General features: G+C 39.3%; 4 protein-coding genes across 4 annotated transcripts; 3 read left to right on the top strand and 1 right to left on the bottom strand.

Annotated features, from left to right (window-relative positions):
• Positions 1-3,226: 3,226 nt before the first annotated feature.
• BCR41DRAFT_284764 (hypothetical protein) lies at positions 3,227-3,771 on the top strand (the record flags this gene model as incomplete). Its single annotated transcript, XM_022020265.1, has 2 exons — positions 3,227-3,389; positions 3,521-3,771. Coding segments are annotated over 2 exons (414 nt in total), but the record flags the coding sequence as incomplete, so codon positions are not given.
• Positions 3,772-4,851: 1,080 nt separating this feature from the next.
• Positions 4,852-5,906, bottom strand: BCR41DRAFT_401588 (hypothetical protein; the record flags this gene model as incomplete). Its single annotated transcript, XM_022029230.1, has 3 exons — positions 4,852-5,228; positions 5,739-5,777; positions 5,900-5,906. The coding sequence occupies 3 exons, from the start codon at positions 5,904-5,906 to the stop codon at positions 4,852-4,854; spliced, it is 423 nt and encodes a 140-aa protein (XP_021875979.1).
• An 850-nt stretch (positions 5,907-6,756) lies between these two features.
• Positions 6,757-8,233, top strand: BCR41DRAFT_401587 (hypothetical protein; the record flags this gene model as incomplete). The annotated part of the gene is made up of 5 exons (XM_022029229.1): positions 6,757-6,883; positions 7,021-7,090; positions 7,416-7,482; positions 7,630-7,914; positions 8,003-8,233. 5 exons carry the CDS (start codon positions 6,757-6,759, stop codon positions 8,231-8,233), a joined length of 780 nt encoding a protein of 259 aa, XP_021875978.1.
• A 3,484-nt stretch (positions 8,234-11,717) lies between these two features.
• BCR41DRAFT_363685 (hypothetical protein) lies at positions 11,718-12,807 on the top strand. Its single transcript, XM_022025923.1, has 2 exons — positions 11,718-12,109; positions 12,258-12,807. The coding sequence occupies exons 1-2, from the start codon at positions 11,868-11,870 to the stop codon at positions 12,736-12,738; spliced, it is 723 nt and encodes a 240-aa protein (XP_021875977.1). The 5' UTR covers positions 11,718-11,867; the 3' UTR covers positions 12,739-12,807.

Genomic DNA, 12,807 nt, shown 5'->3' with positions numbered 1-12,807 from the left:
TATTCATGGTAGTTAGTATGTAGACTATTAAGTACAAGGAAAATTTAAATAATAATATAGAAACTGTCTTATGCCAAGCGTTCACAGCGACGATTCTTTTTTCTCACTTTTTTTGGTCCTGAATATGAGCTGAGAATAGACCGTCGTGAGATAGATTTTTTTTTTTTTCTTTTTTCTTGTTGATAAAAGATGAAATGTTGTTACAATAGTAATAGAACATTAAACAAGGAGGGCACTATCCATTCGAATCGTTGGCACTTGGGCCTTTCTAGAGTAGACAAGCTATTATCAGGATTCGTGCTTGGATACAACTTTTTAGTTGAATAAGGATAGTACTTCATATCCGGAATCATGCTATTCAGGGTCGTTATGCAGGATAGAAAAGAAAGGGTTTGTGTGATACCTGCTACCTTGCTGTCTGCTACCTGCTAATGCTGATTTCAAATATTGGAAGAGTACATTCCATCACAACGGTGTATTGTAGGCTGTAGAGTAGAGCCCTGCTGGTGTTGATCAGTAAGTTTTATTTTCTTTTTCTTTTTTTTTTTTTTTTTTTTTTTTTTTTTTTTGACAGATCAACTTTAAGGGACTTTAAAAATAAAGAAAAGTGGGAACCGGGAGAGTGGTTTAAAAAACAATGATGAAGATGGGAACAAGTTGTTGAGAATATAACAAAGAGGATTTTCATGTTTATCATCAGCCATAGAGAGGATAAGGAATAAAAGAAAAGGGTCTGGTTCATCCTTGCATCCCTTTCCCCTTGATCTCCTATCCTTATTTTGAAGGAGTTTCTCTTTCTTTTTTTTTCTTTTTTTTTTTTTTTTTTTTTTTTTGGCAGTCAACTTTTATATGCCTTATTTTTCCCTTTATCTATTCTGTCTCTTTTTTTTTTTTTTCATTCCTCCTTCTTTCAACCTCTTTCCACAAGGACTAAAAAAAAAAAAAAAAAAAAAGACAAATATTCAAGACATATCCGTAAGAAAATGGTCAGCACATCTCCCATCATCCGTGCTCGCAATGGTAAGTTTATGACCTTTTTTTTTTCTCAATAGAATGGGAAAGAAAAGTAAGAAAAGAGATATAAGCGTTTTATGATTTACTTTTTTTTATCAAAATTGTTATAGCTCAGTATCGAAATAACCAGATCAAGCGTATCATCAGTAAAAACCCATCCACCACTATCAAATTATCACGGACAGAGCGAAGAAGAGCCAAGTTAACCCAGAGGACCTATATGATTGCTATTCTTCTAATCATGATGTCTGGAGGTGCTATCTTCGAGATCCTCAAACTGTTTGGTGTTGGTAAATGAAGGATGATCTGTTGGGGCTAGATAGCAAAGAAGAACTGTAAAGCTAGAGAATCAGACGGAACTACGACAACCTGACGTGTATGTAACTGGGACGTGAGCATGAGGAAAAATAAAATAGACATGCATGTATCACAAAAGGGCTTAGTAAAAACTTGTACGCCCTGTCGCATTTTTTTTTTTTTTTTTTTTTTGACATTACAAACATGACATCGCCCTGGGAAGGTTGGCAGTAGGAGGAATGACGTTGATGGCTATGGTCTGTGGGAAGATTATGCGTTGCACAGTCATGCATGGACTAAAGAGCACAAAGCACACAGCCGCGTGCGTTTTTTTTTTTTATTTCTCGGTAACGCCAGATTTTAGTTTCCCCCCATGTTATAAAAATAGCAGGGCGCATCATCGGATTTTTTTTTTATGCCCTGTCTGTGCCCATGGTCTCACGTAGTTTTTACACCCAACTTTATTGAAGGCGTACAAGGAAAAAAAAAAAAAAAGAAAAAAAAAAAAAGAATAGTAAAGAGAAGAAAAGGGCAGTGCATTCACATTCTCTTCTCTCTCCTCATTGCTACCCGAGGGCGCAAGCACCTGAACAATGTGAGAAGCATATACATACATGTGCATGAAATGCATAAATACTATCGCGCTTTCTTTTCTTTTCTTTCCTTTTTTTTCTTTTTTACTTTGTCTTTGTTCTGCAGTAGATTGCGGAATCCTCTTCTACTTAACACTTGTCTCCGTCAACTACTTTTGCTCCCTCTCTTCTCTCCTGATCTTGTATATAATTTTTCTTACAAATTCCCGTTCTAATTGCCTACTAGGATTACCTGGTATCTACAGAGTTCTACTAGTCTCCTTTTACGCGCTAGTGATATCCTTCAGCATCACCGTAAAATCTCAATTACCCATCATTCCTTACACAACTTCCATTTCCTCTGTATTCGACGGAATATCCAGAGCACCCTTACTTTTTTAGGGTAGACTCAGGGACCGACTTTTTTTTTTTTTTTTTTTTTTTTCCCTTCCTCAATTGAAGGCTTTTTTTTTCTATCTTGAGTGATAAATACCATTGCACATTCCTTTCTTTATTTTTATTTTTATTTTTTTTTTAATTTTTTTTTGCTTGATCTCTAGCTCTTTTCACTCTTTCACTCTTTCACTTTCTCACTCTCTCACTCTACATTACCTTCCTTTCATCATCCACCTTATACACTCCTTTTTTTTCTTTTTTCTGTTTTTCCGAACTGTGGTAGAAGAGAGTAGAAAGATCACTAAATAAAAAAAAAAATGGTGGCTCAGAGACATCAGTCATTGCTTCCAGTGTTTGTGCTGATTTCAAGTTATATCCTGGTTTCCCTCAACGCGTGGCAATCATTTGTTCTACAAGGTAATTAAATGCTTCTCCCTCTTCCTCTTTCTCTTCTTCTTTCTTGCAATTTCTCTAGACGTTATAAGGGTAAAAAAAAAAAAAAAAAAAAAAAGAGAAACCTTGCCCTAACTTACCAACAACGTGCCCAATGTTTGTACACAAAAAAAAATTTTTTTTGCAAAGCATGCATGCAGAGAAAGAGCTGTAGTGAATTGCTCCGCCCACTTGGGCGATCGTTTCACTAGAGAAAACAATCAATACGAATTACTGTATTTATTATTATTATAATGCTTCAATGAATGTAATATACTAATCATCTTTTTATCTTTATTTATCATCTCTCTCTCTCTCTCTCTCGCTTCCATTCTCTCTTTCCCTTTCTCTACCACATTCTTTCTCTGATCATTGTAAAAAAAAATTAAAAAAATTAATCGTACACAGCCACTGCTGCGCCGATCCCTTCAACGGTGGCGAGCCAGCCACCTTTTACTTTCAACAACACCCATTTCCCCTACAATACCAGAGGCCCCACACCACCGCCACTGTACCGTCCTGGCCAGGTCCTGGAACGATGCATCACCCCAAACGCCTATGCAATCTCGTTTGATGATGGACCAGGACAGCTGACAGATGAGTTGTTGGATTTCTTGGATGATCAGAATATAAAAGTCACTTTCTTCATGAACGGGGATAGCTGGAATTGTATATACCGTAAGAAAAATAAAAAAAATCCCTCTTAAATCTTCCCTATGTTATTTGTGTGTAGCAACAGCAACTCAATATCCACTCACACTCTTCATTCTTTTTTTTTTTTTTTTTTTTTTTTATGTCTATAGATCCAGAATCGCAAAGGTTACTTAGGCGAGCATATGCTTCTCAACATCAGATTGCTTCCCATCCATGGTCACATCAAGATCTCGAGTCATTATCCGATAATGACATTCGGAAAGAAATGCATCGGATTGAAGATGCGTTTCGTCAGATCTTGGGAGTGGTCCCTCGGTATATGCGGCCACCTTATGGCGACCATGGTCAACGTGTTCGTCGCGTCCTTGAAGAGATGGGATACATCATTGTTCTCTGGGATGTTGATCAATCCAGTGTCACCAACACGAACAAGGCGGGTACTGTCGATTCATATGGCTCCGATTCTGATTCAGGCTCTAGCTCAGCACAAAAACCATTGATAGGGTATCATCGGCAGAATCGTCATCATTATCACCAAGAGCCTGATTACCTTCAGTCTTCATCTAAATGGGCGGAAGCTGTGAGAGGTGTTCCTTCTTCCAACTTGGATCGAGATGCAATGCTATTGGGCGGAATTTATCAGGAGGCCACCCCAGATTGGGCCATTGAGTATGTACAGAGCTTAGGATTCGACTTGATGCCTGTAGGAAGCTGCTTAGGTGAAGGAGATCCTCGGCTTTGGTATAAGGAGGTCGTACCACCCGCTGATCCTGCGTCTATCCCCCAGACATGTCATTGAAAAAGAAAAAAAAAAAAAAAAAAAAAAAAGTTTTGGAGAGTGAGTATGAAGAAACTTTGGGATTGGGTTTCTCTTTTCCTCAATATTACTCAGTCTTTTGTACATATATTCACATACGACAAACATACACCACCACTAATGCAGCCACAACTAAGTTGGCTTTGTTTATAGTAACATGTAGCGACTGTTCAGACTCCATATAAAAACTGTATAAACATCTGAACACTGCCACGTGCCATTGACTACTCTGTGTCCCTTAAACAATACTTTTAGCATACACATACACTTTTGCAGGGATGGACTAATGCTTCGACAAAGAGGTCCAGCAACCTCCACCTGTAAATCTCGTTGACAGAGCCATACAGCAAAGCTTGCACAAGGCTTTTGATATAATAGTGGATAATAAATATCGCAATCTTTGATCTGTATGTAGTAGTCCTTGACAATTGCTTGGAAGTACTGTGTTCGATCGCCTTCAAACGACGAAATGGCTAAACCAATGGAAGTTATATTCCCTTGACAGTGGCGCACAGTTTCATGGGCTCTCGTGGCACACGCTTCGTGATCCTCCTTATTTCTATGACATTCTCCGGACTGAGGCTGATACCTTTGGTAGGCTTCTTTAGCAACTCAAGGAGAACCAGCTCCGATAGTGAGCTTATAAGCACCACTGATTGAGGTCTATAGCTATTTTCCATGTAGCCAATTTCGTATCCCCAATGCGCTATACCCGTGAGAATCAAGCGAGATCCAGTATTGCTGCCAGTCCAAGTGGTGAGTTCCATCGGAGGTTTTAGAGCTAGAAACTTTTTTTGACACTGGAGTGTCTTTTTCGAAGAGTTTCCCATGTTCATCAACAACTGTTAGAGTCCTCTGCTCGTTATCCCTCTGCATGAGAAACTTTTCAAAGATTGTAGACACAGTATTGCCTCCAGGATCAACATAGGCACTTGCGAGGATCTCCAGGACACGAGAAACCAGAAGATCCTTGTTGAGCACTAGGAAACGCTTAACCAATTCGAATTCAGAATTTTCCTCATTTTCAGTGCTCAAGACTCCAGCGGCTGCAATGTATAGAGTAATCCATCCTTCGGAATATATACGCTCTCGCCACCAGATAATAAGACAGAAAGGATTTGCCGATGCCCGTTGGGCCAGACAGGATCCGTCGGTATGTGAGGCGTTGTTTACTTTGAATCTCCAATCATCTGCTCCGTGACAAGCAAACCGTCGAGGCTATATGTCTCAATATCCCTTGGAGTCTAGCCCATGGATGGGTCAATAATGCTGTCGCCAGGCTGATGATTGGCTTTGAGGTGAACAAATTGTTCGCGTGGAGGGAGTTTGAGACTACTGTTTTCTAGTATATCAATCCAAACGGTTGGGGGCTCCACAAGGTTACCGTCGGGAGCCCTGTACTCTCTTCATTGTTCAGCAATGCGCCTCTTTTTTAATGGTGAGGCATACTATAGGTCTATGTATGGTCATCGTACACATACACAGTTGGTCAGCACCATAATAACATGGCTAATCATCAAACCAATCCATTTACAAAACAGAAAACAGATTATTACCTTCATTCATTATTCTCTTGAGAATCTCGTCTGATGATTCTAAAAAATGAGAGAGCACCGTAATGGAGGGGATGTTAGCATTGTGATCAAAGAATATATTAGTGTAAGGAGATATAAGCATCGGTCAGTGAAGAGTCAGTGGGGGGACAGAGCATGGGCACGGACCATGGGGGCGACTTTCCAAATCCTTTTATGAAGACGAAATTAAAGTTGCTGTCGTTTAAATGGTCTAGCCTAGATACACCTGGATGACAAATAAAAAACCAGCTATTAAACATACCTCTCTTTGGATGTCCTATAATCACATATCCAGTTTAGGAGTCCACAGTAATATTAGGATAGATGGCTTCCTTGAGTTCATCGACTGAACAGTTGAAGAGGATCTTTACAGAAAAAGGTGTTGCTTCTCCCTCAACAATGTAATAAATCTGTAGGCTGATTGATTCAGGAATTTTAGGCCCATTAGTGCTTGAACACTCTTCATTCGTTTCTCTTTTTTTTCTTCTTTCTTTTCATACGATTCGTTTTGAGGAGATGGGCGCCGTGGTGGTATCCTGCTGCTTCCTATTGTGATTTCAAAACTGTTTGAAAACAAGAAAAATCTGGTGTGACAGAAGCCAACGACTATTTTCTTTCCAAAAATGATAAAAATATGACACAGTTCAAATTTCACGGTCGAGCGAAAGTGCATGAATAAAAACTTCGTTAACCAGGGCCAATCAGAGATTGCCAACTGCTGTCTCGCCTTTCGTTCTTTTTCTTTTTTATTTCCAATCAGTTCTCACGGCTCTTCGCTCTTCACTCTTTGCTTCACTCACAAAACGAGAGTGGGGTACTCAAAATAAGCATTGCTATCCCTTACAACCATTGTTTATACTTTGCTACTATTTCTTTTTAAGAGCATTATTTCATACTGCATTCATCCTCTCCTATCATAATACACACCAGACGCTGAACGCGTTGTTTGTAATAACCTTATTGAGTACACTAAACACAGCCTTCCAAAAGATACAACCAAATGGGGACCTCTAAAGCAAGTCAAAAGAAGAGACTTCCAGACGTCCAAAGGGCCGTTCCCTATGCCTGGCCAGGAAAGCAATCTAAGCCCGTCAAGGCCACCCCTACTCCTTCAAAACCTCAAGAAAGTATGTAAAATTGATTGCAATATCTATCAAGAACAAGACTTCTTTTTGTTCCTCTAATATTAACATTACTCTTTTGGAAAATAGAACAAAACCGTTAATACAGAGGCTAGCTCGTTGTTTCAGCTCTTGGCACAAAGAGAAGCAAGCCTCTCCTGTGCCTTCATCGTCAGAGCAAGCTGAAGCCCCCGCAGACACAGCAGCTTTAAGGTATGACATCAAATATATATTCGATTGTTTTTATGGTGAAAGGCCTGGTGGTTTAGTACCTAAACCTTACATCCCCCCTTAAAATCCATCGGAATCATAATGTTAGGACATAATCGAGAAGGCTCATGGAGCCAAACACCGCTTTAGGCATGAAGAGGATGTTTAAAGCGAAGATCACATAGGTACCACAGTCGATGATAAACAGTCAAAGTGGGCACGGGAAGAGGATCCACGGCCGTCACAAACCATATATCCGGCCGTGGATGGAGCTGCGGAGGAAGCTGATGAGGAAGAAGATTGGTCCCTATCTCCGTCCATAACATAGAAGGCCTGGAGGGCTTCTTTGGGTTTCAGAGAGGGGAGTTCTTGAGGTCTATGCAGGCAATAGACTTGTAGGTTTTTTTTTTTTTTTTTTTTTTTTTTTTACTTGGGTTGATCGCCTCTTGTAATACTATAAAAATAAAAAGAATTAAAAAAAAAAAAAAAAAAAAAAAAAAAAAAAAAAACTAATCAACTATACACATGATCTCTATCAATAGCTCCATGCAGCGTCTAAAGGGCAGCGCGTTAAAGATCTACCCCTCGAGCCACTCCATTGGCTGTTCTTCGTGATCTTGTGGGGTAACCACCGAGGACAGCCAGCGGCTCGAGGTAGAGAAGATAGAAGCTCTTGCAGAACAAGAGCTGATGAATTAAGGGCCGCTAAGACAGCGGCACAGACAACAGTAACAGCAACAGTAACAGCACTACCGACGGCAGAAACAACAGAAACAACAGAAGCAGCAGAAGCAGCAAAAAGAGAAACAGCAGCAGCGAGAACACCGGTACCCATCAGCGGCTACAGCAGCCGCAGCAACAGCAACAATAAAAAAAACGTGGTACGAACGAGCCATTGCTGTCTTGAGGTGAGAGAAGTCCCCAGCTGCATCAGATAAGCTTGGTGATCTTGTAGTAGCTGTTTTATCATCATCGTCATCGTCACCGTCGTCAAGCGCTGCAAAGTCAGCAACATTGCCACATTTTATCAAGAAGATAACAAATTGGAAGAGCCATTCTGGGTCTGACTCGGCCTCGGACTCTGATAGCAGCGACAAGGGCGAAGGAAAGAGGAAAAGTGGTAACAGTGATATGGATCTTGGATGAGCACTCTATGCATAGTTGCTCTTGTTGTTTTGAAATAAATTAATCCTATTTGTCTGGATTGTTTGAAGTAATAGACACATGTTTATACTGCAGAAGACATTACAAGGCTAAAGTGGAAGCAATAACGATGGTGACATGGCAGAAGTTATCCATTGATCAAGCATAGGATGAATTGTACATGTACCATTTATTCTCTTTTGTTTGCAGTTATGAAAATATTCAAATACAAAAAACAAATCCGGTTACACAACAAACTATTTTTGAACCCAATAGTGTTTACAAATAAAATGGATATGGTTTAGCGTCTATTATTCCCGTTTATTTTTTAATAAAGTGGCGAAGATCACTGCATGGTACATGTACAAAAACTTCACGGATGGAAAGAACATGTAACCCAGCAAGAAGAGGCTCTTCTTTTCTTTTTTTTTTTTATTTTTTTATTTTTTACAACTAATCATCTTGACACTTTGATGCGAAGAATTGCTTCCCTTTTTAGCCTTAAACCCAACCTTATTAACTGCTATTGCTCTGAAAACCGTTAGACCCAACGTTTTATCATTCTTTTTTTATTTTTTTTTTTCCCCTTTCCCGTTACACTTTTCACTCACGGACCAACTCTTCCTTCCCATCTAACCTTTTTTTTTTTCTTTTTTATTTCTTTTTCCTCTTTGGATAGACATGAAAGGAAAAAACCAACCCATCCTTTCCGTCCCATTCGGAAGGACAAAGTATAATTGTTTCCTTCTCTTCGTTATATAACAAGGACAATGTGGTATATGTACAGATGTATGTATATATAGATGTATAGATGTATAGATGCATGTAGAGCGAAAATCGACAGCTCAAAAAAAGGTCAGATCAGCTCGATTCAGCTCTCTTTCCAGCTCTTTTTCAGCTCAGCTCCAGTTCAGTTCGGTTCAATATATATATAATTCAGTTCAGATCTGCAAATCCACCTTTGAGAAGGAATAAAAAAAACCCCTGTTTCCATAGACCAGCACTGGGAGGGACAAGGCTCTGAATATCATTTAAAAAAAGATAGGGGTCCTGGATTATTGTGTAGATTTATCCACGTCTTTGTACATAAAACGCTGAACGCAAGTCTTCGTAATTCATAGCTCATGCTTGTATATATCAATAATATATATGTTCCATGTACTGTATAGATGCACATGTTTTTCTTTGTATCTCCTTTCAACCAACGAAATGTCTGTGTTTCTTCAGAAGCACAGAAGGAGGAACCGAAATGAAATTGGCGTAACATTTTAAATGGTATGCATGTAACGAATGTGTAGCCGTAATGTAATATTTCAAGGCATCATGCAAAAAAATATAAAATAAAACAAAACGATCAAAGATAAATATAGACCTCGTCTTTGTAAAGCAACCAAGCATGGAAGAGGAGAGGAAAAGTCAATTGCTTACTTCTCTTCTCATTAGCTTCGTTAGCATGAGAAAAAGGAAAAGGCAAAGGAAAAGGGAAAAAGGAAAAGGGAAAAAGGAAAAAAAAAAATAAAAAATATAGAGTACTGTAAAGTAGGTAAGAATCAGGAGGATATTCCTAGTCTATCATAAGGGATTTTGAGTCATTTAGGAACAAAAGGGAAAACGAAGCACCTATTTCTGTGCTTCGCTAATGGCGGAGTTTCTTTTCAGTCACTGTCCATGTCTACGTTTAAAGACAAGATAGGGACAAAAATGCTCACAATCATGAGGTTGAGAGCAGCTCCTTCCTCTTTTGTGGAATAAGCAACCAAACAAGTAGCAGCAGACAGTAGGTCTGTGTTCAGCATATTTCGAATCTCGTAAAGACGCGTTGGTATCAATTGGCGCAAAGTTGCCTATGCTTAATTATCATGTAAAATTCTGTCTCACTGTTGGGTAACAAACATGAATACATTCACTCACTCATGACAGCCGGTATTAAAGTACTTTTCGCCAGTACTTTTTTTTTATATACATGTACATAACACGGATAGTAGATGTAGTCATGGTTTTTGTCCAACAAACAACCACAAAAAAAAAATACCTCTTCTAAAATGAACAGGACTAAAAAAAAAAAAAAAAAAAAAAACATACGAGCGAAGTTAGGTTGCATGCCAGACATTTTCGTAATACCAGATCATGTTATTAACATGTGCTGCCTTCGCCTTATTGTCTCTCTCACTTTCTGAATTTTAAGAATTCATGTTGGAATGTGTACATTCCACCTGGGATAAAAATGAGAAGAGTGAAAAAAAAAAAAAAAAAAAAAAAAAAGACACCATTCCAAGGATGAAAAGAAGAGAGAGCTTCGACATGCAATTCCTACAACCTGATATGTGTGGTAAAAGCATGCTCAAGAAACATGAACTGTAAGGGATATGCATAGGGTGCATAGATTGTAATGGAGCGATTATTTTTAATACATTATACCCAATATGTCAACTGTCGACTTCTAGCAAGATGCAGGCCCCTACAGCTTTTCTTCTCTTCCCAGTGATCTCTCCTGAATTCATTCTAATAGCTCGCTTTCGATATTTCTTTGCTTCGCTTCTTTGCATTAGTCCTTTAACTCTTGTAGAAATAGATCTAGTAGACTAGCTAGCTAGATTTGAGAAATAAAACCCATGCTGTGCTCATTTTTTTTTTTCCTCTTATGCTTCAACTTCAACCCCAAATGGGCGTCAAGGAGTTGATAACACGAGTAAGAAGCAAGAAGGATTAAAAAGATGAGGAAGACTCGCCCGTAACCAGGGAGCATTTGGTGTTGCATGTGCCTTCCTTTTTTTTTTTTTTTTTTCCTGGCAGTTGATCCGGCTGCCGTGGTTATCATCATCACATTTCAACCGAATTCAAAACCGTGTGTAACACCAGTTTAAAAAAATACAGCCATGGACAAGTCAACAAAGGATATAAAAACAGCTTTTTTTAATATGGGCTCTTTTGAGATCGAAAATAGAGCATAAAGTATAGAGACAAATATACACACACGCGTCTTTAAACTTTCTTTTTAAACCCAATCCCCTCAATTCCCTGCGGAATATTGAATACTGAATACTGAATACTGAATACAATATATATATATATATACCTCTCTAAATGAACATGAATATTCAGTGTCACCATTCGGCTTCCATTTCCAGTGGTGCTTTCCCCCTTTTGTTTGTTTTGTTTGTTTATTGTTATTGCTATTGTTTACAGTGAGGTTCTATTTCTATCACAAAAGAACAGCTAAGCATCCTTTCCATATTCAAGGACAGTCTGAATCGTTCAGTATCCATGTATGCATCGCAATGAAAACACAGAGTCACTGTGGAGCGGAGACAAAGACCAAGTCCGTGAACCAGACAAGTTGCGGAGATATGAACTTGCATCTATTATAGTTTGTTATTCTCTATATTTTGCTCATGATCTTGTGGATCCTCTCATCCAGAAGTATAAAAGGTCCCCTCTTCCTCACTTTTTTTTTTATTCCTCATCCTCATCAGCCGCTTACCTCTCATCCTTTAACCAAACCAACCAACTCTTAGTTGACCCCTTCCAAATTCGCCAGTACATTTGGCCGTCTTTACATTCACGTAAAAAAAAAAAACCCCCTTTCCTTCTTACCCTTTCCGTTTCATAGCTTCTTCCCTCCTCACCTTTTTCCAATATGAGAACCACTACCTTCTTCGCCTACATGATGGCCATGCTCGCCATGCTCTGCAGTATGGCTGTCGCTTCTACTGAGATCAGCCTCGAGAAGCGTGCTCCTCCTTCTACTGCTGCCTTTGATGCCACTGTCGATCTCTTGGTCAAGGAACAGGCCCACATTGTTGTCAAGGCTTTCGCTGATGTTTGCACCGATACCGATATTGCTTCTGCTGTCAAGACTGACCTCCGCGTTCAGATTTCGTAAGTATTTTTTTTTTTATTATCTTCCCTGCAACATATTGTCGAGAAAGGGAGCCAATCACAATTTATAGTTCAATGTGCATTGTTGTGAGCTTTTTGCTTAGATGTTGGCTGACAATTTTTATTTGTTTGTTTCTTTATTTATTAGTGGTCTTCTCGATGTTGATTTCGGTCTCGGTACCAAGTTGTCTGCTGCTCTCCAGTCCTCGATCAAGGCTGCTATCAAGGCTGAAGTTGATGCTGAGATCAAGTCAGAGTTCACTGCCAACTTGAAGGCCAACATTGCTGCTATCATTGTCAAGCGTTGCCCCAACAAGGATGCTGCTTGCATTAAGATCCAGGCCAAGGCTATTGTCTCTGAGGCTGCCAAGTTGACTGTCAAGGCTTCTGCAAAGATCGCTGTCAAGGTTCAGGCCAAGTTGGCTGCCAAGATCAAGGCCGCTATCGATCTTCAGATCAAGAAGCTCTCCATCAACTTGTTGTTGCTCAAGATCAAGGTCACTGGTGATGTCAATGTCTCTGCCAACGTTGCTCACAAATTCAAGGCTGCTGTTGACTTGTGCACCAAGGCCTGCGCTGATATCCAGGTTAAGCAGGCTATCAAGGTCAGAAGCATCTGCTCTGCCTAAAAAATATATATATATATTCATAATAACATTCATATCCAGTAACATACTCTATTAAAATTCTTAATAAGC

The sequence above is a fragment of the Lobosporangium transversale genome (assembly GCF_002105155.1).
Source record: "Lobosporangium transversale strain NRRL 3116 chromosome Unknown BCR41scaffold_65, whole genome shotgun sequence".
Lineage (NCBI taxonomy): Eukaryota > Fungi > Mortierellomycota > Mortierellomycetes > Mortierellales > Mortierellaceae > Lobosporangium > Lobosporangium transversale.
Note: the sequence above shows the minus strand (reverse complement) of the source record. Positions and strands in the feature narration are given on the sequence as shown.

Excerpts from the sequence above, each read along its gene's own strand:
- BCR41DRAFT_363685 (XM_022025923.1), top strand. The coding sequence starts at position 11,868 with ATGAGAACCACTACCTTCTTCGCCTACATGATGGCCATGCTCGCCATG. Across the intron at positions 12,110-12,257 it reads GACCTCCGCGTTCAGATTTC|TGGTCTTCTCGATGTTGATT; the intron begins GTAAGTATTTTT and ends TTTATTTATTAG.